The sequence below is a fragment of the Prinia subflava genome, chromosome 33, assembly GCF_021018805.1.
Source record: "Prinia subflava isolate CZ2003 ecotype Zambia chromosome 33, Cam_Psub_1.2, whole genome shotgun sequence".
NCBI lineage: Eukaryota > Metazoa > Chordata > Aves > Passeriformes > Cisticolidae > Prinia > Prinia subflava.
The window spans coordinates 117695-143166 of record NC_086279.1 but is presented as its reverse complement, the minus strand read 5'-3'; the positions used below and the strand labels follow the sequence as shown (position 1 = coordinate 143166).

Here is a 25472-nt window from a genome sequence, read left to right as displayed (position 1 = left end):
GAGGGAACTCGTGGGTTCATGGTTTTTTTTGTGGAATCTTGGAGTTTTGGGGTCTTTTTAGGGTTAATCTTGGTGTTCTGGAGGTTTTTCTGGACATCAGGCACCTGGTGACTTCTAGAGATGGACTTGGGTAGGAGGAACACCCAAGCCAACGCACTCACACCTTGTTTTTCCCATAAATCAGGAATTCCATTTCCGAAAGTTTGGCCAGATGGAGGAGGAGGCTGCAAGGAAGAGGAAGATGGCCAAAGAGCCCCAGTCAGGTGAGAAGGAAGTCAGTGCCCCTTTCCGCCTCTCTCCTGCTCCGTCTCCCAGCCAAGCATGGCCCCCAGCTGCAGTACAACCCTGCTGCTGAGGCTGTACTGCCAGGGATGGATTGGAGAAATCTTTCTTCTTTTCTCTCGCACAAAAATAAATCTCCTTACTGCTTTCTTTCTTTTTTTCTTTTTTTCTTTTTTTCTTTTTTTCTTTTTTTCTTTTTTTCTTCTTTTCTTCTTTTCTTTCTTTCTTTCTCTCGCTTTCTTTTCTTTTCTTTTCTTTTCCTTTTCTTTTCTTTTCTTTTCTTTTCTTTTCTTTTCTTTTCTTTTCTTTTCTTTTCTTTTCTTTTCTTTTCTTTTCTTTTCTTTTCTTTTCTTTTCTTTTCTTTTCTTTTCTTTTCTTTTCTTTTCTTTTCTTTTCTTTTCTTTTCTTTTCTTTTCTTTTCTTTTCTTTTCTTTTCTTTTCTTTTCTTTTCTTTTCTTTTCTTTTCTTTTCTTTTCCTTTCCTTTCCTTTTCCTTTTCTTTCCTGTCCTTGTCCTTCCTCCCCCAGAAAAGGGGGAGCTGAGGATGGAGACCAGGGAGGAGAAATTCCCATGGCAGAACCTCGTGGATGAGGCCATTTTGAGAGGCTCGACAGCACAAGAATGCTGTGGGGACAAAATGCTCCAGAGATCCCACATGAGGAGGGGCTCCAAACTCAGCCCAGGGAGCCCTAAGAAGGAAAGACTCACCCTGTGTTTTGAAAGCGGCCAGAGATCCAGATGCAGCTCAGAGCTGGTGGTCCCTGAGCAGCTCCATGGCAGGGAGAAGCCATTCCAAGTGCTTGGAATGTGGGAAGAGCTTCAGCTGGAGCTCCAGCCTCCTCACCCACCTTTGGGTGCACATGGATGGGACCCCCTTTGAGCAGGGCCAGATTTGAGCTGGAATATCGGGATTCCCAGACCCAGGTTGGTGAGTGTGCCCAGCACATCCAGCACCGACCTGGAGATGCTGCAAGTCCAGTACAGTCAGAGCAGGGGTGAGTAGGAGGAGCCAGGGGCTGGGGGGATCAGTGGGAATGGGGGGTATCTGTGGGGCTGGGATGGGAGTTGTCCTCTTGCTCCTCACCATTCTGTCCTTCCCAGAGCCCAGTCACTCCCAGTATGATCCCAGTTGCTCTCAGCAACTGGTTCCAATTGCTCCCTGTTCCTCCCAGTGCGATACCAGTGGCCTCTAGTAGAGTCCCAGTCACTCTCCATATGATCCCAGTCTCTTCCACCAGGGTCCCAGTCACGCCCAGTTGCCCTCAGTGTAGACCTGGGCACTCCCACTTGCTCCCAGTTACTTCCAGCATGGTCCCAGTTGTCCCCAGCATGGTCTGGGTTGTTCTCAGTGTGGCTCCAGTCACCCCAGTATGGTCAGGGACACTTCCAATATACCCCAGTGGCCTTCAGCATGCTTGGAGTCATTCCCAGTCACTCCCATCATGATCTCTGTATGATCCCAGGAATGCCCAGTCACTTCCAGTAGGAGCCCAAAGCTGATGGAACAGCTGGAGGATCCACCTGGAGGAGGGTCCCTACAAGTTCTCTGGCTGCAGGAAGAGCCCCAAGGAACAGAGATCCCACCAGAACCACCACCCAAAGTAGGAGGTGGTGACAGCTCTGCAGCCTGGGGCCCCGGGACCACCAGGGGAGCCCCCAGACCGACAGCCCAGCAAGTGGCTCACACAGCCCCTCATCCTGTCCCCAAAATCCCACTCCTGGGATCCCTCATCCCCCTCTGCAATCCCTCCTCCAACATCTCCAGGCCTCTGGGAGGAGCCCAAAGGGATGGAAGTGCCTAAAATGCTGCTGAAGTGCCCGAACTGCTCCCAGCTGTGGATGTTCCTGTCCACAAGCCTCTCTTGGTCAATGCCATGGTGTGCTGGGAAAGGGTTTAAGGGATCCTGAGGGGATTGGGAGGCGGTTTTGGTGGCTCTTGGTGGCATTTGTAGTGTTAAGAACGGTCTGTGGGGGAGTTCTTGTAGTTCTGGGAGCATTGTGTGGCTTGGAGAGAATTTGTGTGGGTCTTGGTGGAGATGGGAAAGAGTTTTGAAGGATCTCAGGGCCATTTATATTGCATAGAGAGGCTTGGGGAGGGAGGACAGCTGGGATCTGTGGGGTAGTTTGAGAGGGCTGGGAGTGGCTGTGGGGCTTGGGGGGGGAATTTAGGCTGGTTGTGAGTCCCCAGACCCCCAGAGCTGCCACCAGACTCTGCCCACGAGGTGCTGCCAGTGGACAGGTGCTCAGTGTTGGAGTTTTTCTTCCTGACACCGTGAGAGTGTGTCCCTCCAGACCGTGTGTGACCCCCCCCCCATCCCAGTGTCACCCCCTTTTCCCTCTCCACAGGGCTTCTGACCCAGCTCCTGCTTCTCCCAGCAGAGAATTTGGGGAGGGGGCAGAGAGGTTGCGCAGCCCCCGATGGGGGATGACCCCACCCCAGCTTCTTTGTTTAGCACCAAGCTGGGCTTGGGTCCACGGGAGGAAGAGGATGATGGGAAGCAGATCCTGCAGGTGGGACAGTGCTTGGGGTCAGGGCAAGGTCCTGCCCTGCACACCTGGCTCAGATGTGACCCTGCCCAGGGTAGGGAGGAGGATGTTCCCATCCCCACTGATCCTATTCCTAAAATCCCACTTAGGGATCTCTCACCCCTCTCTGCAGTCCCCCTTCCAACATCTGCAGGCCTCTGGGAAGAGCCATGATGCCGGTATAACTTAGATCAATGTTACAAGATGCTTGTATATCTTGACTTTTAAGATATCAATATAACCTGATATCTCTATATTACATGTTATCATTATAATCTAAATCATGATTTTTTATGTATTTATATGACCTCATACCTCTATAACCTGATTCATAGGTTTTTTTATGTATATAATCTGAATTATAACTTTTATACCCATATAACCTGATACATATAACTTTTTATGCAATGTAATGGCTAATAAATGGTTAACTAGTTGCTTAATGCTGAATAGACAAAAATGGCAGAAAAAAAATCGCCAGGTGGATAGCTTTAGGGATAGATTAGTACTAATGAGAAAATGGCAAGTGCAAAGCCAATTATCCACAAAACAAAGAATTTAGGCCAGTTAGGACCAGACAGACCAAGGAACACCATAACTGCACATGGTCCAAAGACATCATTGAAAAGTTCAGATGCGAAGAAGACCTTGGAAGCTTTCATCAAAGACCCCCGATGACCCCTGAATTGGAGAGATGCAAGCGCAGTGCAGAAGAACTATCTAATAACCATGAGATCATACTATGTAAATTAGTTCTGGCACATCGTGGTTTAGGGCAAATTCGGGAGGAAACCTCCAAATAGGATCCCTCTGGGAAACAGACCCAAATGGCCTCTTCCCCAATTGGTCTGGGAAAAAAAATCTCCTTAGAGAAAAGTGGAAAAAAATATTTATTTAACAAACAAAGTGCCCACAAGCACCAAAAAATGAATAATATGAAACAATAAAACTTCCCATCATTGGTGAGATGGCAAAATCAGAAACTCGTTTTGGTGGAGCTCAGCTCACTCAGTCTCTCATCAGTCCCTCTAGAAAACAGGAGAGGTCCAGGCCCCAGTGGGCCTCAGGTGGGAACTCCCGGTGCTCTTCCACATTTTACCAGAGCGGGTTTGAACAGTCCCAAGAAAAAGGAAAAAAAAACAGTCCCGGAAACTTCACTGCCTCAGCTAGCTAAAAACGAACTAAAAGCAAAGGAGTTCTCTGTTCTGCTTTCTGTCCGTGCTGCAGACAACACAATCCAGGAGCACAATGTGGAGAAGTGAGTGCAGTTTTGGAAAACAAACTGCGCGCTTCTTCTTTACCCCCCTTTGCTCTCAGAACCAGTCTTAAAGGTACAGAACATAATATCCAACTAAACAGAACAGGCAATTGGGGATACAAGCATCACAAAGTCACCCTAGGACATTCTACCCCTTATCCCCATATTGTCAACTTGCTACCAAAACTAATACATATTCTAACTCTATGCTCACATACATTATACATACATATACATATATATATATGTATATATATATACAGTAGACAGCTATATACAGACAATGGTAGTGACATTCAGCAAACAATGATATTTACACATAGTTCTCACCCAACAATCCTGTCTCCCTGAGGTACACATGGTGTCGTTCCATCTTTCTGCATTATCCACCATGAGTAACCTGGTCCCTGAGCAAAGACAACCCCACAGATGGGCTTGTCTGTTCTTGAGGCAGAATTGATCCAAACTGTCTTCTCTAACAAACCTCTGACATGCACCACTGGGACTTTATCTCTGTTTACTGTATGCAGGGGCTCAGACTAGGCAGGGCCTGCTTGGTTGATGGAGCCTTGGGTGTTAACTAACCAGGTGGCCTTTGCTAAATGCTGCTCCCAGTTTTTGAAAGATGCCCCACCCAGTGCTTTCAAGGTCGTTTTTAACAGTCCATTGTACCTCTCCACTTTGCCTACAGCTGGTGCATGGTAGGGGATATGGTACACCCACTCAATGGCATGTTCCCTAGCCCAGGTGTTGATAAGGCTGTTCTCTAAATGGGTCCCATTGTCTGACTCAACCCTCTCAGAGGTACCATGCCTCCAAATAAACTTGCTTTTCAAGGCCTAGGATGGTGTTACGGGCCATAGTGTGAGGCACAGGGTAGGTCTCCAGCTATCCTGTGGTGGCTTCTACCATTGTGAGCACATAGCCCTTACCTTGGCATGTCTGGGGCAGTGTGATATAATCAATCTGCCAGGCATCCTGATACTTACATTTGGACCACTGCCCACTATACCACAAGGGCTTCACCCACTTGACCTGCTTGATTGCAGCACACATCTCACAGTCATGGATAACCTGAGAAATGCTGTCCATGGTTAGATCCACCCCTCGGTCTCGTGCCCACTCACAGGTGGCATCTCTGCCCTGATGACCTGAGGCATCATGAGCCTATCGAGCTAGGAACAGCTCTCCCTTGTGTTGCCAATCTAAGTCTATCTTTGACACTTCTGTCTTTGCAGCCTGATCTACTCGCTTGTTATTTTGGTGCTCCTCATTAGCTCTACTCTTGGAGACATGGGCATCTACATGGCGGACTTTCACAGATCATCTCTCTATCCTGGTAGCGATGTCTTTCCACTCTTCAGCAGTCCAAATTGGTTTTCCTCTATGCTGCCAGTCATCCTTTTTCCACTTCTCCAGACATCCTCATAGAACATTAGCTACCATCCATGAATCAGTATAGAGTTTCTTGGGTTATGTAACCAAAAAAACCCAAGTGTATTCTATTTCATCTGTTGAAAGGAGCTGGGGAGATGTTATTTATCTCTTGTAACTCCAGGGGGGAGGGGGGCAGATGCCTTCTGATAATAGGCCAGCTGTTAAAACCAGGTGGGGCAGTGTTTCTTATCTCTTTTACCACCCTTTCCACCTTCCAGGGTGATTTCTTCTGTTAATGGGCCATTAAGGCTCACCAATGACATGACATATTACATCATCCCATTGTAAGGTGCTCCACCCAGTGAGGGGGGAGCCAACTATTCCTATGTAGATAAAAACTGAGACATAGGAATACCAGGTATCCTCTTTTCCACTGGATTCCCAGAGGAAGAGCAGACTCATTTCACCACCACTGGACCCTTTCTACAGGATCATCTCTACTCCGGCAGAACCACATCTGTTTCTCCAGGAGAATTTATCTGGACTTCTTCCAACACCCTGACCAACAGGGTGTCAGGTCGTATATCTGACTCTGTCAGGGTTTCTAGGTTGTTTGTGTGTTTTTGTACTACTACATTTATATTTTTAATATTCCTAGTAAAGAATTATTATTCCATTTCCCAAAACTTTGCCTGAAAGCCTTTAACTGCAAAATTATAATAATCTGGAAGGAGGGAGGTTTACATTTTCTATTCCAAGTGAAACTCCAGTTTTCCCTGACAGATACCTGTCATTCTGAACCAAGACAAGAGTTTTGGCCACTTCTGTCCTTCAGCAATGTCCGGGCCAGCTGTTCAAAACTGAACAGCTTTGAGTCCAGCAAGTTGGCTTGACCCACCTTCTCCTTCAGTAGCTTATGCAACCTGTCGTGTGGGGCTCCATACAGCTGCTTTTCACTTTTGTTTCATCCATACAATGTGACAAAAACCATCTGTAAAAAGAGCATAATGTGTTTCTTCCTGCTGGCAGTTGGTTATATGGTGGAGCTTCTTTGGCACTTGTCACTTGCTCTTGTTCGTCTGCATCAGTGAGATTAAAGTTTTCACCTTCAGGTGAATTGGTAATTATTATTATTATTTGTAATCTGTAATTATCTCTAAAATCCCAGGGCAATTCAGTTTTCCAATATGGGCACACTGTGTGATGAGAGCAATCCACTTACTCCATGTGGCATTGGTTGGATGGTGGATAGAGGGAACCTCTGCTTTGAACATCCAGCCCAGCACCGGTAGTTGGGGTGCCAGGAGGAGTTGTGTTTCAGTGCCTGTTACCTCTGAGGTGGCTTGGACTCCTTCATAGGCTGCTAAAATTTCCTTCTCTGTTGGAGTGTAGTTGGCTTCAGACCCTCAGTACATTCTACTCCAAAATCCTAATACTCGGTCTCGAGTCTCACCAGGCACGTTCTGCCAAAGGCTCCAGGACAGACCGTGGTTCCTGGCTGCAGAGTAGAGCACATTCTTCACTTCTGGTCCTGTCCTGACTGGGCCAAAGGCTACTGCATGATCGATCTCCTGCTTGATCTGGGCAAAGGCTTGCTGCTGTTCAGGGCCCCAGTGGAAATCGTTCCTCTTGCGGGTAACCAGGTATAGAGGGCTCATGATCTGACTGTACTCAGGAACGTGCATTCTCCAAAAGCCTATGGCACCTAGGAAAGCTTGCGTTTCCTTCTTGTTGGTTGGTGAACACATTTCTGTGATCTTATTGATGACATCAGTGGGAATCTGATGCCATCCATCTTGCCATTTTATTCCCAGGAATTGGATCTCTCGAGCAGGTCCCTTAACTTTGCTCTTCTTGATAGCAAAACTGGCTTTCAGGAGAATCTGGATGATTTTCTCTCTTTTCTCAAATACTTCTGCTGCAGTTTCCCCCCACAATGATGTAATTGATATACTTCAGAAGTTCTGGAGCCTCACCCTGGATCAGCCTCTGGATCAGCCCATGGCAAATGGTAGGACTGTGCTTTCACCCTTGCAGCAATCGGTTCCAGGTGTACTGCAGTCCCCTCCATGTAAAGGCAAACTGAGACCTGCATTCTGCTGCTAAAGGAGTAGAAAAAAATGCATTTGCAATGTCAGTAGTGGTGTACCACTTTGCTGCCTTGGACTCCAGCTCATACTGGAGCTCTAACACGTCTGGCACAGCAGCGCTCAATGGTGGAGTCACTGCATTCAAGGGACAATAGGCCACAGTCAATCTCCATTCTCCTTCAGATTTGCATATAAGCCATATGGGGTTGTTGAAGGGTGAGTGCATTTTGCTGACCACCCCTTAGCTTTCCAGCTCAAGGATCATCTTGTGGATGGGAATCACAGCATCTCAAGTTGTTCTGTACTGTCGGCGATGCACTGTCGAAGTGGCAATTGTTACTCGTTGCTCTCCCCCATTCAGAAGTCCTACTGCAGATGGGTTCTCTGATAGTTCAGGTGATTCAAATAAAATCTAAAAGATCATGGACAAAGACCCTATAACTAGTTACCGTTGGAAAGTAGTATGTTTATTTCGACATTGGGCAGCAGGGGAGGTGCACGCACATTACAAAGCTCTAGCCCTCTATTTACAAGTCTTACATACTCAAAATGTTTATACATATGCATAATCTCAGCACCTCCCATTCTTCTCTTCATATTATAATGAGGCTGGAGTCCTTTACACTTGAGCAATTCTTCACTTGAATTGGGTTGGTGGTCCTTGAAATGGCTCAGTGGTCTTGAAAGATGAAGTCAGGGATGTCTTGCTCGCAATGACCTTTCTACCTTTTGCCTCTGGGAGGCTTTTGTGACCTCTTGGCACAATTCAATCCCTCCTGCTTTGGTTCCAATTAGTTTCTGGGTCCAAGTGCGTCAAGATTCCATTGGTTTTCATCTGTTATCCTCATGGTCTATTTATCTCATTTCCTTCTACAAACACAACCAAGACAGGCCTATAATAGCAAGTAATAGATTATCTATGCTCCAGCTTAAGCATCTAATAATTAACTCATCTTTGTTTTTCTAACTTGTATCCTAATCAACATATATTGCTTCTATTCCTTGGTTAAAATCTTAACTCTTTAAAATCTTACCTCATTTTCTGCACTCCTCCAGAATTAGTAAATTCTTTTATCTCTTCTTATCTCTTCATCTAACCAAGCTGTGCAGTGTCTCTCAAGACCATACTGTATGCTCTTGACAGTGAGGTCAAAGCTGCTACTTGTCACAGCATTCTCCAGTTCCAAACAAGTACTACAACAGGCAAAATCAAACTTATGTCAACTAAAGTAAGTAGAACAATAATTGGGTGAACCAAGGTTCACTATATGGTTTCTGTGTCACAGTGAATTGTAATCCAGGTCTTCTTTTTTCTATCTTTAATCTCTTTAAGAATTTCCTTTAATTCATTGTGTTTCAATAATTGTGCAACTACAGTTAAGTTCATCCCTATAGGCACAGGCGATATTTCTTGCATAGTAGTTTAATTCGCCTTTATGTGTTGGTGTGATACAACAGGTGCCTGATAGGAAAAATCACATTCTTCAATTTTGACAAAGTTACAAATCCACAAGTTGAATTGAGTTTCATTCGTGGTGATCTCGTCCACCATTATAGTGGGGCATGTTGTTCTGAGGCAGACACAACCTTGTCCTGTATACACAAGCAGGGTTGTCTGGTTAATTGAATGCATTTCAAAGTGATAAATGCTCTGTTCTGTGTCCAAACAAATATTCTTGTCATCATCTCTATTTTCTTCACATATAAACCCCAGTTGTTTTCTCATAGAACAGGGTTCTAAGTTAATAGTTTGCCATTTTCCTTCAAGCTTTTGTGCCCACATTTTTTGTTCAGAAGGATATAATACGATCCCCTTGTGGTTTAATCCTAAAGCAACTATTGGATGTATCAAGGTTACTGATGCACTGTGTATAGTTAAAGGCTGTTATCATACTTGTCACTGGGTTATAGGTAAAATAAACTAAAACCCACTAAGGTGTAAGTTCTCTTTCTAAGTCAGAAGCATTATCCCAACCAGTTTTGCAGATTTCAGAAGGGAATGCGCCTTCTTCGCCTTCTCTGACAACTGAAGCAGCCACTGATTGCATCCACAACCGTCCTTGTGTACACCCAAGGGCCAAGGAAGTAGTTTCACTAGCTGTGCCTAATGTGTTAATTTTCCCTTTATGATCTTGCTCCTCTATGTTTTCCCATTCTGGTAATATTTTCGACAACTTCTACTGCCTAGTACCAAATGTCATTAAGGAAGATTGTAAAGATTGTTGTAATTTAACTATGTCACTTTTAATTGCTGTTAATTTTTTCATTCTTCTTCATTTTTTCATTCATACTTCTGAATCTATTTGTGTTCAAAACCTCCAGTACTGTCTTTAATAATCTGGTAAGGTCTCTCTTTTGTCTAAACAGATCAGGCATATGTAGCCAGGTGGTCCAATCCATAAAAGAGGTCTTAAGAAATGGGGCACACTCTGGTTGAATGGAGGAGGCATTTACCTGTATTGCTATTTCTGCTCGCTTCAAAGACTATTCTGGATTAACCAACAGCCTTTGAATTCCTGTCTTTTTAATAGCATATGGCCCAATTTTGGTAATTATGGGAATTACAGATTGAGTAACTTCTAAGGTAGTTGGATTTTTAGTAGTCATGGTCTCTCCTAATGTTGGTGTTGGTGGAGTTATTTCAACCTTATCCTTCTGAAAATCAGTACAAACTCAGATTATATTATAATCAATCTTAAAATCCTTAATTGCACATCCTTCTATTTTAAGCCTAAACTCGGGACAATTGATTAGGCATTTGTCACAACATTCAGGTCCGATTTGGATGGGTTTCACAGGTCCTTGGTGAGATTCATGGAATCCATCCTGAAGAAACACATATTTACATCTCCAAATGTTTCTTCCTTCGCAAACAGTTGCATTTGTAACTTTCAACATCTGCCCCTGTGAGGGTAAAAGTCATAAGCTTTCCCTTGACACTTGTACATACCAGTCACATTATACGCACACGGTATTGCCTTAACTCCAGCTATGGCTGTAACAATGACTGCAGAAGCCACAACTCTCCAAACTATGCCTGCTTGATTTTCCATAACAACTACAAATCCTTCTATTCCTCAAAAAAATTGTTGAGCTATGCTAACATTTTACCCACACACTATTCACTTTCCTGAGTAAGCTTCAATTTTAGTTCATTGTCACATGGTGTGGCTCTCCAAATTCCTTCAGGAGCCTTCTTCACTCAGGTGTGATGAATCTATGCATTTTGTTCTTTGATCTTGATTGTGGTAAAGGTGGTGAGGAGCACCTGGAATGATCCTTCCCACTGGAGTTCCAAAATCTTTTCTGCAAAAGACCTAACATATACATAATCCCCTGGCTGTACATTATATACTGGCCCATCTAGTTCTCTATTTCGAGCCCCAGCCACATATTTCTTAGTTTCTCTAAGCTGTTTGTTGAGGGTCACTCTATATTTGTGTAGGGTTTCTTCCCCTACTTGGGTAAGTGTTATTCCTTCTTGGACCCTGTATGGTTTTTTATACAATATTTCAAAAGGACTAAATTTTCTCTCTTGGCTTGGTCCAAATTCATAATAATGCTAATGGAAGAAGAGCCTGTGGCCAAGGTAGCTTTGCTTCTGGTCCCAATCATATGATTTGCTGCTTAATCAAATGGTTTGTTTTCTCCACCTGGCCACTTGACTGGGGATGATACGGGGTATGAAGTTCCCAGTTTACACCTGGGTGGTGTCTAATTTGTTGCATGATTTTTGAAATAAAAAGACCCCCTGTCTGATGACATTGCGGTTGGGACTCCAAAATGCAGTATTATTTCCTGTAACAACACTTTGGTTGCCTCTTACACTTTGGCTTTTCTGGTAGGGAAAGCTTCTGGCCAGTCTGAAAAGGTATCTGTTAACACCAATTGGTACCCTCCTTTCCTTGGGTAGTTCTGAAAAATCAATTTGCCATTGTTGCCCAGGTCCATAGCCTTTCTCAGTTTGTCCAAGTTTTGGTTTAGGAATATTTTTGGGATTAGTTTGGAGGTAAAGACTACATTGGCGAGTCACTTGAATTACTTTACTTTGCAAGTTTCTGGCTATGATTCTGTCCTTCAAATAGTTATCCAAGGTTATTATATATATATAATACTTAGATATATATGTATATACACACACATATATATACACACATATGTAATAGTTATTCTCCCCAGTGTGCTTTCTCATGTTTCTCTTTCAGCAGTGACTTTAACAAATGAGAGGGAATCACAAGTTTTCTTTTCCCTTCTTCTGTAATAGCCCATCCCTCCTGGTTATAATTTCTGTTTTCTTTCTCAATAAGCCTCTTGTCCTTTTTGTTATACCTTGCTTTACCTTCAATAGTAATTTTTCCATCTGGAAGTAAGGCTGCCTCTACTGTCTCAATGGGTATCTCACCTTTAGCTGCTTCTTTTGCCATTCTGTCCACCAGCTCATTTTCTTCTTCCAATTCAGAGCTCACTTTTTGGTGTGCTTTGATGTGCACGATGGCTACTTTTTCAGGTAGCCGGACTGCCTGCAACAGTTTCATTATCTCCTGCCCATGTTTAATACTTTTCCCTTGAGAGTTCAACAGTCTTCTTTCTTTCCAGATGGCTCCATGTGCATGAACCACCCCAAATGCACACCTTGAGTCTATATAAATGTTAATTTCCTTTCCTTTTGCCAGCTCTAAAGCCCAGGTTAAGGCAATTATTTTAGCCCTCTCTGCAGAGGTTTTTGTTGGAAATGGTCCAGATTCTATTACTTCTCTGCTCGTGGTAACCGCATACCCAGCATGTCTTTGTCTGCTGATGATGTAGCTGCTTCCATCAGTAAACCTGGTCTCAGTGTCCTTGAGAGGGATGTCCTTCAGATCCGGGCAACTGGAGTAGGTGGCTTTGATGGTCTCCAGGCAATCAAGGACCACTGGTTCTCCCGTACTTCCACTGAGAAAGGAAGCTGGGTTCACAAGATTAGTTATCACAATTTCTGCATCATATTGTTCTACCATTATGGCTTGGTGTTTCAGGAATCTCTGGGGAAAGCCAGTGTCCACCTTTTACCTCCAGGACGGCAGACACTGTGCGGGACACTAGCACAGTCATCTTCTGGCCTAGGGTGAATTTGCATGCTTCTGGAATATTCACTGCCACAACGGGTCTGAGGCACCCTGGCCATCCCTTAGCTGCTGCATCCAGCTACTTAGAGAGGTAGGCCACTGCCCTGTGATACGGGCCCAGGTCTTGTGCTAGTATCCCCAAAGCAATCCCCTGCTTTTTGTGAGAAAACAAAAAGAACGGTTTGCTCCTATCTGGAAGTCCCAGGGCTGGAGGTGACATGAGGGCCTTTTTTAATTTGTTGAAAGCTCGTGTTGCTTCTTCTGTCCCTTGAAGGTCTGTTTCCTTCTGTGACCAAGGCATATAGGGGTTTTACTACCTGTAATTATAAATCCACTCTTGTGGCGCCTCTAGGAACAGAGTTCCTGACCTGCCGGGCTAGCTCAGACACCACGGCATGCAATAGGTACAGCTAGCAAGCAACGCAGGCCAAGCCGATCCTGTGGGTTTTGGTTCCAACGAAGTGTCGAGGACACAGCTGGTCAATGGCAGACAACGGCGGAGGAATAAAGGGAGGAGTCAGCTGAGTAAATCCAAAGAGTTTATTGGAGACCAAAGGGACCTCCTCACCACCTAGGGACTGCTCAGGCTGAGCAACTCAGCCCTGTGACAGCCTCTTTGATTGAGGGGAGGTGCCAGGGGTGGTGAGGAAGAGACAAACAATAGGAATCAGCCCGGGCATGGATTGAGAGGTGAGGGACATACACAAGGACCAAACACACAAGAGAGGGAGGAACTTCCTCTAGATCTGGCCTGTCACTTGACACCCCTCACAGAATGTTCTAGTCCTGAGGCAGGGCCCTGAGGTGACAGGCAGGCTCCAGGGAAGGAGGGGAAAAATACTGACATTTAACTGTAACTAGGGGAATTCCAGGGGTAAACTATTGGTGAGATAAAATCGGGGTACATAGAACAAACCATTGTACAGAGAAACTCATATAAACTTTGCAAACATAAAGAAACAAATCCTGCACCACTACGATCCACAGTCTACACTACCCGGTCATGCCCAGAAAGGTTCTCAGTTCCTTTACTGTCTGGTGTTTTGGGGTCTGGCATATTGCTTCCTTGCAATCTTGCCCTAAGGTTCTTTGTCCAGCACCGACCTCGTAGCCCAGGTAGATAACTATTTGCCTGACCATCTGGGCTTTCTTCTGGGATACTCAATACCGCTGTAAAGTTTAGACCCAAAAAGTTTAAGAAGCTTACTGTTCACTCATGACTCTTGGGTCCAAGTAGCTATCAGGACCACATATTGTAACAGCTGTCTTTCTCCTGATGGGGCTTCCCAGGACTCTAAATATTTTGCAAGTTGTTCTCCAAATATCGTGGGGGAGTTCCTAAATCATTGTGGTAACACTGGCCATGTGAGCTGAGTTTTGTGCCCACTCTTGGGGCTTTCCCATTCAAATGCAAAAATTTTTTGGCTGGCCTCATGGAGAGGAAGGCAAAAGAAAACATCCTTCAAATCTAAAATGGTAAACCAAGTTAGTTCAGGTGTTAAATAGGTTAACAAGGTCTAGGGGTTGGCAACCACTGTGTGTAAATCCTGTTATCTTATTAACAGCCCTCAAATCTTGTACTACAAGTTATGACCTGTCAGGCTTCCTAACAGGTAAATTAGGAGCATTAAGATCAGACTGGCATTCTTTTAATAGTCCTATCTGCATAAAGTTTTCAATTACCAGGCTAATCCCTTCCCTGTCTTCCTTTTTCAATTGATACTGTTTAATTCTAACTGGTTGTTTTCTTTCTTTAAGCCTTATTTGCACTGGAAGTGCATTCTTTGCTCTCCGTTAGGTATTGTTAGAAGCACGCATCTCAGGAAATACCTGATCCATTATTTTCCTATTCATCTCATCTTACCTTTCAACCTTGGCCTCACTGGCTATTAACATCAGGCTTAACAATTCCACATATTGTTGAACCTTAACTGCCAAAATAATCTCTCCATTTTTAAACATTATTTTTGCCTCCAGTTCTTCTGATAAATCTCTACCCAAAAGCACTGATGGACCATTGGGCATGTATAAAAACTTATGAATTCCCCATTGTTTCCCAAGTTTATATTTCAGTGGTCTGCAAAAATACACTCTTTCAGATTGGCCAGGTGCCCCCTTTACCATGACATAATCATCTGTTATTGGTATTAAAGCTCTATTTAACACTGAGTATGTTGCCCCTGTGTCCACCAAAAATTCAATTTCTTTTCCTTTATTCCCTAGTTTAATTATAACCAGAGGGTCTCCTAGGGTAAGATCCTCTGGTCCACCTCAGTCTTCTTTAATGTGAGCAACCACCCCCCTCCCCTTTTCAGTCTCCTCTTTGATCATTGCCTTTTTTTTCTTCTGGGCACTGTTTCTTTCCAGTGTCCAAATTTCTTACAAAATGCACATTGGTCTTTCTTTAGCTGCGGTGGTCCTTACCTTGGGGGTCCTTGTCCACACCTCCCTTTTTCTTCTTCCCTTACTATTGCTACTAATTTTCTTATCTCTTGTTTGCATCCTTCTTCCCTGTTGCCAAATCCCCTCCATGCCACATCTAGCAAAGTCTCTAAATTCCACCCCATGCGGCCCCGAACCTTCTGAAGTTTGCGCCTAATGTCCCCTGTAGATTGTCCTAAAAATAAATTCATTAATTGTTGTATCCCTTCCTCAGACTCAGGATCTAAGGTTGTATGGTGGCGCATTGCATCTCGCAAATGTTCTAAAAATTCAGGTGTTTCAGAGAGACCTTGCTTAATCACATATAGGGCTGACCAATTTATAGTTCTATGAATTTCCCTCTCCAATCCTTTCACTAAAAGGTCTTGATAATCTTCTAATTTCCCCTAATCCCTGTCATTATTAGGATCCCAATGTGGATCCTGGAGAGGAAAAAGATCTTTCACATTATCCTGTGTTACTCTACAAGTATCTTCTGCTAAATCTCCTGCTACCTTCAAAATCAATTGTTTTTCTGTCTCAGTTAAAGCATCAAAAACAGCTGGAGATCTGACCAGTCCTGTTTATGCTGTTTAATCATAAACTAACTTCTTAGCAACACCTACTGGGTCACTTTCACAGCATTTAGCAATCTTCTCCCAAGCCTCCAGATCCATTGTAGAAAAAGGAATTTTAACCAACATTGTTTTCCCTTCAGAACATACTGATTCCCTCAAGGAGGCATGTATAATTTCTCTAGTTTATTTTCAGGTCTGAGATGTTATAGGACCCTTTGGAGAGGGCTTCTCTTCTTTACTTTCACTGCTGGGCAAGGGTGGATATAGTTTTGGTGGATCAGTGATTCAGGAGTAAGTGGGGTCTTTTCCCCATGAGATGAAATGTGAGTTGGGGTTAATAGCTGTTCTGAATTTGCATCTTCTCTCAGCCCCTCCTTGCCCTCTAGGGGGTGGTCTAAACAAGTCCCCCAGCTCTTGCTCCGGTTCCTCAGCTTGATACACCTTGTCAGGGTGACTGCAACATTGCTTCGGTTTCCCTCTATTAGCCTTACTGTCTTTCTCAAGGACCAGTACCAAGGGATCAGAGGAGGCCCTAATTCCACAATCCCTCTGCCGCTCTGGGTGGTTCCAGAGGGAGAAAAACGTACTGGCATATGTCAGCTCCTCCCATTTTTGCTCCGGCCTTAGAAAAAGCATAAGCTGTAACAGAGTCTCATAGTCTAAGGTCCCAGCTGGTGGCCATCTAACACCCTCTTCAAGCCTAAAAAGTGGCCACCAGTGCATACAAAACTTAACAAGAGCTTTTTTATTTTCTGTACCACCATAACCCACCAGTTCCTTTCATGTCTCAAAATACATGCTAAAGGACTTGTCATAGGAACTTCTTTGCTCTGGTTACTTCCCATTGCTCTTTCTCCCCTTAACCAAAAACCAGCACTCTACACCAATTCTTCTTATCTCCTTCTTTGCTTCTTATCTCTCTTCTACCCAAACTTCACTTCACAGGTCTGTACAGTTCTTTCCCAGTCGTCTTCTCGCACAGCCCACAGCTCTGGTACTAAATGTGACTTTCCACACACTAATTTTAAAATCTTCAGTTCAAAATCAGCTCGATCAGGGTGCTGTTGGTGCTGGACACACTCTCTGTGCTCGGCTGCATAAGAACAATAATAGCATCCTGTACAAATCCTGCAATAGCACTCACGCACCATGCCAACCTCTAGATGCATGAAAGGCTGCAGAAAACCTCCCACAAATACAAGCTATTTCATTCTCTCTTTCTCGACCTTCTAAATTCTCTACTGCAGGTTGCTGTCAATCCAAAGCTACCAAGTTACCAGCAGAAGTCTGGTATAATCCACCTAAATACATCTTTTTGTTTCCCCTGTCTAACCACTAGTTTCTTGAATTCACAAACTCCCACTCGTCTAGCCCAAACCACTTGAGGTAAAGGTATCCCTTCTATCCATCTAGCCAGGCTGAATTCTCAGACAAAAGCTACCCGTGTTACAGTTCTAACAATCTACTAACACAACCTCCATGTCTAAGATCACAACTAAGCCCTTCTAAAAGGCTTCTACTCTCCTTTGCCAAACTTGTCCTGTTCCTTGTCTCTTCCCAATCTGCTTCAAAAACATCCACAGCTCCCAGAAACTAAACAGCTCTTTCCACAAACTACTTTGACAATTTCAAACTCAGTGTGTGCTGCCACCCAGTTATAATATTGTGGCAGCTCCAGAATACACCTCTGACACGCAGGCCTCCTTTTGTAAAATATACAATACCACCACCTCTTACACTCCTTACAACAAAGGACAACCCACGCTGGATGCCAGCCCATATTCCAATAAAAAATAATTAGGTTACATACAAAACAAAGAATTACTCCCTTTAGTCCCTTTCACAATGGGTTCTGAGTCCTCCTTCAAGCGGAGGTAATTCCCAATCAAAAGCCAAGTGATTACTAGTATGACTTGCATATAAACCACTACAAAAAAACTCCATCTGTCCTTCTGTCTTCCCATCTTACCAAAACCCAGTCTCTGGTAACATTCAAGAAATTATCTGATTCAAGCTGAAACCATCTAAAAACGGCCTGTTTAGATGGCCTGATTGTTTTGGCCTGGATTCTAGCTTCAGCCGCCACCTTCAATCCATAGTAATACAACAATATTACCATCAATCAAACCAATGCAACAAACTTGCTGCAATTATAACTTTTGATACAAGATGGCAGTATTGCCTCAAAAATACACCACCGCTCCCAAAAGGCAGTTACTTATACACACGCTAATATCACAGCCTTACTAATCCCGGGGGAAAAAACTTACAAAACCACTAAAACAATCAACCCCTGTATCTCAAATTCTGCAAATAAAACGCGGTTTAAGACCAAACACTTAGTGCTATGGTGAATGCCATCCTTGTGCTGCCCCCCAAAACTCTTTTCAAGGCTCGGACCATTTTGCCAACACAACAAGCATTACATCAAATACTGTTGCCCCATAGCTAAAGTACATACACAACACAGTCACAAAAGGAAAAAAACACCTTTTCATACTAAAACACTTAACCCTTATTCTTCAAATTATACAAACAGGGAACCACTTAAATCCCCAAACTGAAAAACTAAGTGCCACAATGAATACCGTCATCTCAGACTCCAGACTGTATTATTCTGAGCACCCAGTGTTTCAGTAAATACCATCTCCTATAATCAAAATACACACACACCACAATTGCAGCGGGGAGGGGTGCCTTTTTATTAGGAAAAAAATAAAGGATTCACACAACATACAGCACTATAGAGTGCTTTAAACATGCACCCGTCACTTCCTTAGTTTTTCTCTGGCAACTTCAGTCGCCCAAAAACAGAATCGCAGATCCAAACTCCTCTCACTCCTCTCTCGCTTCGTGCCAATGGCACGTTTCAACAAAGTCTCACACAGCTGTTCTCACGGTTAGGGCACACACACAACAACATAACAACAATAGACAAGGATTTGCTTCTAAACTGCTAGCAAACTAAGCCCTCTAGAGTGGCAAAAACCCCCCTTTGCTGGCAGCCAAAGCCCTAGCCCCTCATGGCACAGCACAACAGCTCTCTCCGTTGGCAGCCAATTCCCACTGAAGCTTGCAAGCACACTACAAAGGCACGAGTTATGCATGGGACATCTCCCCATGGCTTACCAACGGGCCTTCCCTTTTAACATACCATTTTGTCCAGAGTTTAAACAGTCAGGAGTCCTTGTCTACCACTAGATGAACAGCTGAGGAGCAGAGCCCTCCCTCCAGGAAGATCCCCAAGAGGGGTCCGCCACCCAAGCTGGTCTCACAGCTGAACAGAACTGGGTCCTGCCGTGGTTGCCAGAATGAATTAAGTAAAATTGATAGAATCATGGACAAAGACTCTCTAACTAGTTAAAGTTAGAAAGTGGTGTGTTTTATTGCGATGTCAGGAGGCACAGGAGTCACCTCCTAGACTCGTGCCCATGATCTACAAAGTTCTTTGCCCTCTATTTATTTCTCGAAGTCTTACATACACAAAATGCTTATATATATGCATAATCCCAGCACCTCCCACTCTCTGCTTCGTATTGAAATAAGGTTAAATGTCCTTCACGCATACGCAATTCTTCTCTTGAATTGGGTTGGTGGTTTCGAATTGGGTCAGTGATCTTGAAGGATGAAGTCAGAAAAGTCTTCATCATAATGATCTTTCTACCTTCTTGAGGCTGGCAGGCTTTCCTGACCTTTTGGCACCATCTAATCCCTCCTGCTTCGGGATCAATTGGAATTGAGTCAAGGGGCAGGTCACGTCCTATTGGTTTCCATTTGTTATCATGATAGTCCATCTATTTCATTTCCTTCTATAAACGCAACTAAAACTAGCACGTAACAGCAAAGAATACATCATCTTTCTCTAGCTTAAGCATCTGAATAATCATGAACTTATCATTTGTTTTCCTAACTTGCATCCCAATCAAAATAAATTGCTTCTAACCCTTGGCTAGAATCTTAACTCTGTAAAGTAATGGTTCAACTGGGGCTCTGTCCACCGGGGGTCATTGGGGATCATCCAGAGCGGATCCTCCCATGGGGATGGAGCTGGAGCAGTGCATGAAACTCTTCCCACATTTGGGACACTCACAGGGTTTCCCTTAGTGGTGGTTCTGTTGGTGTCAAGTGAGAGCTCTATGAGAAGCTCTTCCCACACTCAGAACATCTGGGAATAGTAAAATTGAATTCTGATCACCGAATCAGTCTTCCCGTCTCTCATTAATTGCCAGTAAGAACACTCATAGGGCCTCTCCCCCGTGTGGATGTGCTGGTGCTTGACAAAGCTGGAGTTCTCTCAAGAACAGGAGGCTCCTGCAGGCCCGTGTCCCCTGCATGGCCCCAGCAGCAGGGAGGGCTGTGAGGCACAGCGGGTGCTGGCAGGAGGGGCTGCTGTGGCCAGCTGGGGCCTGTGAGAAATGCCCAAAGCCTTGTGCTGTGTGCAGCTGGGCAAGGGCAGCAGCAGGGCTGAAGGGTTCGTGTGCCACAGCCAGGCCGAGCTGGGGAGCCCTGAGGGCCCCATGGGAGAGGTGGGAATGGGGACCGGGAGTGGGGACCGGGAATGGGGACAGGGATCAGGAATACAGGACTGGAAATATAAGACAGGGATAGTGCATGTTAATGGCAGTGGGGCAGGGACCAGGAATAGGGACAGGGCCTGGGAATGGGACTGGAAATACACGACAGGATGGGGAATCATACAGGGAATGGGGACAGAGACCAAGAATGGGACCAAGAATACTGGACTGGGACTGGGAAAGATAATACTGGACTGGGACCAGGAATGGGGCTGGGAATAGAGACGGGGACTGGGAATGGGACCAGGAATACGGGAGAGAGACCAGGAATGGGAATCTGGGAATGGCATGGGGAATATGGATACAGCAAGCGTAGAAACATTATGGGATGGGGTTTAGGAAGTTGGGTCTGGGATCAGAAATGAAAGTACAGGAACAGGACTGGGAATAGAGCAATGGATATGCGGGCCTGGCAGAGAGCCCAGCAAAGGGAGCAGGAAAACGAGAATGGGAACAAGGAGCGGGGAATACGGGACTTGGAATAGGGGAAAGGCAACCAGACAGAGAGTATGGGACAGAGAATGAGACCTGGAATGAGATCTGGATTGGGATAGGAGCAGGATAGGACTGGGAGTGAGGTGACACACAAAACGGGGGCAAGGGAAGTGTCAGCGGGGAGAGGGGGATCCTGGACTGGGATGGTAGCAGCATGGGACTGGGGTCAGGGGACACTGGGAACCGGGATGGGGGGATATGGGGACAGTTCCAGGACAAGGGGACCTTGATCACCTGCCCCAGAACCTCCATCAGTCTCCCAGCACAGCTGCAGCTGCTCAGTCTGGGGTGCCCAAAGCACTGAGCAACCCCAAGTCCCTGCCAGGAACCCTCAACTCCCTCACACTCAGCATTCCCCACATACCCTGGAAGATCCCCTCAAGTCCCCGTCCAGGTCTTTGTTCAAAATCTTTATTTTTACCCTGGCTTTAGGTGTTTTGAAAGGACAAAGAGAAATGAAAAAAAAATCCAGGCCACAGGGAACCAGGAGGATGTGAAGGCCCCAGCCAGGTGTTTTCCCAACACGGATCACTGGCACCACAGATCACCAGGGCTCTGCCCACCGAGCATCACTGGGGATCATCCCGCATGGATCCTCCCATGGGGGATGGAGCTGCAGCAGACACAAAGCTCTTCCAGCACTCGGGGCACCCGCAAGGCTTCCCTTAGTTGTGGCTCCTTTGGTGTCTGGTCAAGTGAGAGCTCCTGGAGAAGCTCTTCTCACACTCGGGACACTTGTAGGGCCTATCCCCAGTGTGGATGCGCCGGTGGGTGATGAGATTGGAATTTTGCTTGAAGCCCATGCCGCAGTCAGGGCAGCAGAAGGGCCTCTCATCTGTATGAATCTGTTGGTGCCTAAAGAGATTGGAGCTTGTCTGAAACCTCTTCTTGCATTGGTCACACTCGTAGGGCTCCTCGCCAGTGTGGATTCGATGGTGGTTGACAAGGCTGCAGTTGTGCTTGAAGCCCATCCCACAGTCAGGGCAGCGGAAGGGCCTCTCATCTGTGTGAATCCTCTGGTGCTTGAGGAGATTGGAGCTGGTCTGAAACCTCTTCCTGCATTTATCACACTCATAGGGCCGCTCCCCAGTGTGGATCATCTGGTGGACAACCACATCAGAACTCCTGCTGAAGCTCTTCCCACACTCCCCACACTCATAGGGCCGCTCCCCAGTATGGCTCCTCTGGTGTTTGATCAACTCAGAGCTTGATCTGAAGCTCTTTCCACACTGGGGACACTCATAGGGCCTCGCCCCGCTGTGGATGCGCCGGTGGGTGATGAGGGTGGAGTTGTGCTTGAAGCCCATCCCGCAGTCGGGGCAGCGGAAGGGCCTCTCATCCGTGTGAATCCGCTGGTGCTTGAGGAGACTAGAGCTGGTCTGAAACCTCTTCTTGCATTGGTCACACTCGTAGGGCCTCTCCCCGGTGTGGCTCCTCAGGTGAGAAATCAGGTTGGAGCTCTGTCTGAAGCTTTTCCCACACTTGGGACACTCATAGGGCCTCTCCCCGGTGTGGATCCTCTGGTGGACAATCAGCTTGGAACTCCGGCTGAAGCTCTTCCCACACTTGGGACACTTGTAGGGCCTCTCCCCGGTGTGGATGCGCCGGTGGGTGACGAGGTGGGAGTTTTGCTTGAAGCCCATTCCACAGTCAAGGCAGTGGAAGGGCCTCTCATCCGTGTGAATCCGTTGGTGAAGGAGGAGATGGGAACTGGTGGGAAACCTCTTTCTGCATTGGTCACACTCATAGGCCCTCTCCCCGGTGTGGATCCTTTGGTGTTTGATCAAGTCACAGCTCGACCTGAAATTTTTCCTACATTTTGAGCACTTGTGGGGCTTCTCCCCATCCTGGAGCTGCTCAGGGACCCCCAGGTCTGTGCTCTGGCTGCCTCCCCGGCCCAGGGTGGATCTTTCCTCCTCGGATCCCCATGATCTTTGTTTGCAGCCCCTCCTTGTGTGGGATCTCCGAGGCTTTTCCTCCCTGTTGGATTCCTGCATCATGGAGCCGCTCAAAACGGCCTCTTCCACGAAGTTCTGCAGCGGGGATTTGTCCTCCCTGGTCCCCGTTCTCAGCTCCGTGTCTGGGGAAGAAAGGACAAGGAGAGGATGGGATTTGCCTCCGTGTCACAGGGAACGGGAAGGAGATTCCCCCCAGCGCGCTTCCCCGGCAGAACGGCGTTGGCAGCGGGGTTCTTCTGCAGCCGGGGGCCAGGCTGGGCTGGGAGATGGAGCAGGAGAGAGGGGCAAAGGGGTACTGACGTTCTTCTCACCTGCTTGGGGCTCCCGGGCCATCTTCCTCTTCCTCGCGGCGTCCTCCCTCCTTCAGCGGGTCAAGTTTTATGAATTGGAAATCATGGCTTTGTCGGGAAAACAAGCGCTGAGCGCGCTGGGCTTGATGGTGCCGCTGCCCAAGTGCAGCTGCAGCTGCACAAGTCAGCGCCGCTTTCAGCGGACCCCGATCATCTCCAGGCTCTGCCCGCCGGTACCGGGCGATCGCCACGTGGGACCCGCCAAGATCCCTCCAGGGCCATTTCCTGCTCGGCTTTCGGGCAAGATCCAAACATCCCCCGGCCCGCAAAAAAAAACCTCTCGGACACCCCCCACGATAGATTTTGGCCGACCTCTCCCTTCCCGCTCACCTCCGGGTTCCAGAAGGGGGAACTTCCTTCTGCTCCTCCTCTTCCTCCTCCTTCTCTGTCCCTCCTATTCCTCCTGCTCTTCCTCCGCTTCCAGCCCAGCCGGGGCGGTGCCGACACCCAAAAGCAGCCGCGCTTTGCCCTGGGGAAGTTCCAAAGCGACCCCGCCCCGCGCGGCACCGGGAGCGATCCTGGGAGCAGCGGGAAGGAATTGGGAGCGCTTTCCCTGTCAGTCTGGCTCTTACTGGGAGCACTGGGAGGGAACTGGGAGCAAACAGCGCCCGGGCGCGGCTGCCGCCGGCGCTGGGCGGGGCCGAGACAAAGGGCGTGGTTATGCAAATCGTTGAGCAATCGCGCGCTGTCATTGGTGTGCGGTAAGAAAATACTCGAGCTAACTTTTTTGTTTGTAGGCGTGGTTATGCTAATGTACGTTCTGCGGGATTTAAGCTGTTTCGTGGGCGGGGTTATGCAAATATGTTCGCCGTTCCTGCGCGGTGCTTTGTGGGCAGCCCCATGGATGGGCCGGGGGCTTCGGGACCGCTCCCAGTTTCGGGTCCTCCCCTCTCCCAGGGCTCCAGGGAATCGCTCCGGGGCTCAAGTTCCCACTTCGGGCTTGGGGACCCTTCTGAAGTTTTGGGATCTGATCCCCCAAACCCCTCAGGACCCTTGAAATTCCTCCAGGACCCCCCAGTTCACTCTTGCCGTTGCCAGGGGTCTCTGGGGACTCCGAACCTTCCTCTCCCCACCCTGGAACATCTCTGTGGACCCCAAATTTCTCTCCTAGGGATAATTTTTGGCATAGAGGTGGGTGTGCAGACTCTCTGTGGGGCTCAATACTTGCCAGGTCCGGTCTGTGGGGCCCGGGGGGTCATCCCAGGGTCCTCGGTGCTTGGTACCGGAGCACCAGGGCTCCACAGTTAGTCCGGGGTCTGGTGTTGGTGTTTGGACTGAGCCTGAGGGGTCTCCGGTAGGTCCCGGGCGGGACCAGTGCTCAGTCCTGGAGCTGGGAGCTCCTTCTGGGGGTCCTTGGTGGGTTCCCTGTGCTCGGTCCCAGAGCTCAGAGCCCGATCCAGGTGGTCCCAGTGTCCAGTCCTGGAGCTCGGAGCTCACTGTGAGCACTCGGGGAGAGGAAGATTTGGGGTCCCCAAAGTCCCCTGGGGTGGGGAAGAGATGGATTTAGGGTCTCCAGGTGAAGAGGGGAGGGGCAACCTCACAACTTGGGCTGTTCCCAGGAATGTCCCCAAATCTCCAACCCCCCTGAGGCAGCCGAGGGTAAGGTTCCGCCTTTGTACCCCTCATGTTGATGACATCCCGGGGTGTCAACCCCCTTTGTCCCTCCCGTGTCCTGACCCCAATCCAGGTGCCACGTGAGCACTGATCCCCTTAAGAGCCTTTGCCCAGTGGGGGAAGGTGACACCATGGCCACCCCCCTGGCACGCACTGTCCTTGTCACCGGCTGCTCCTCGAGCACCGGACTGGCCATGTGGCTTGCCAGGGACCTGCAGAAGCAACAACTGGATGAGGGGGATGTCCCCAAATGTCTCCAAATATCCTTAAGACGGGGAGGGTGAGGGGGGACACACAAGGAGGGTGAGGGGGTGACATCCTGGGATTGTCCCCAGCACATTAAGGGACACTCCAGGATGTCCCCAACATGGGACGGTTAGGGAGGGCACCCCCAAAGGTCCCCAAGGTTGGAGGGATAAAGGAAATACCGGGAGGGGAGGGGGAGACACCCCTGGATTATTCTCAACTCATTAAAGGGCACTCAGGGATTATCCTTGACACAGGATTTTTGGAATCCCTGATGAATTTTTGGTGGTTTTGGGATCCCCTGTCCTGACCACCATGCAGGACCTGTCTCTGGGGATTCCTGATAGGGTATTTCCATTTCTGGGATCCCTGATGCATTTTTGGGATCCCTGATGAGTTTTTGGGGTCACAGTCCTAGTCAACACAGAGGACCTGTCACAGTAGGGTTTTTTGGAGGTCTCTAATGGGGTTTTTGGGAGCCCTGCCAGGTTTTTGGGGTATTTGGGATCCCTGATGAGTTTTCAGGATCCCTGATGAATTTTTGGGATCCCTGATGAATTTTTGGGGTCTCAGACTGATTTTTGAGGTCGCAGCCATGG

The 25472-nt window shown here is 47.1% G+C and overlaps 1 protein-coding gene, 1 long non-coding RNA gene and 1 pseudogene across 6 annotated transcripts in view; 1 reads left to right on the top strand and 2 right to left on the bottom strand.

Annotated features, from left to right (window-relative positions):
- The window catches only part of LOC134563108 (zinc finger protein 271-like), a 48479-nt pseudogene that overhangs the window by 13804 nt on the left and 9203 nt on the right, over positions 1-25472 (bottom strand).
- Positions 1-25472, top strand: part of LOC134563115 (uncharacterized) — a 32078-nt gene that overhangs the window by 4048 nt on the left and 2558 nt on the right. The window contains exons 2-4 of one of the 3 annotated variants that reach the window (XR_010083318.1): positions 185-263; positions 809-1276; positions 1745-11688. This is a non-coding gene — a long non-coding RNA (uncharacterized LOC134563115). Of the gene's footprint in view, positions 1-184; positions 264-808; positions 11689-25472 lie in introns of those variants that run through there. The other 2 variants (XR_010083317.1, XR_010083316.1) reach the window with 2 other exon arrangements.
- On the bottom strand, positions 18997-24907 carry LOC134563080 (zinc finger protein 271-like). 3 transcript variants are annotated; one of them, XM_063420877.1, is made up of 3 exons: positions 23344-24907; positions 22975-23061; positions 18997-22785 (listed from the first exon to the last, which is right to left on the bottom strand). In XM_063420877.1, exons 2-3 carry the CDS (start codon positions 22994-22996, stop codon positions 21371-21373), a joined length of 1437 nt encoding a protein of 478 aa, XP_063276947.1. In that variant the 5' UTR covers positions 22997-23061; positions 23344-24907; the 3' UTR covers positions 18997-21370. The 3 variants fall into 3 exon arrangements, with proteins under 3 accessions (XP_063276947.1, XP_063276948.1, XP_063276946.1); XM_063420878.1 differs by lacking the exon at positions 22975-23061 and having other exon boundaries at positions 23344-24906; XM_063420876.1 differs by lacking the exon at positions 23344-24907 and having other exon boundaries at positions 22975-23337.

Bases quoted from the DNA above. Each gene is read 5' to 3' on its own strand.
- LOC134563080 (XM_063420877.1), bottom strand. From the start codon at position 22,996: ATGGCCCGGGAGCCCCAAGCAG. The intron at 22,786-22,974 runs GTGAGAAGAACG...TTTCTTCCCCAG, and splicing joins GGCCCGGGAGCCCCAAGCAG to ACACGGAGCTGAGAACGGGG.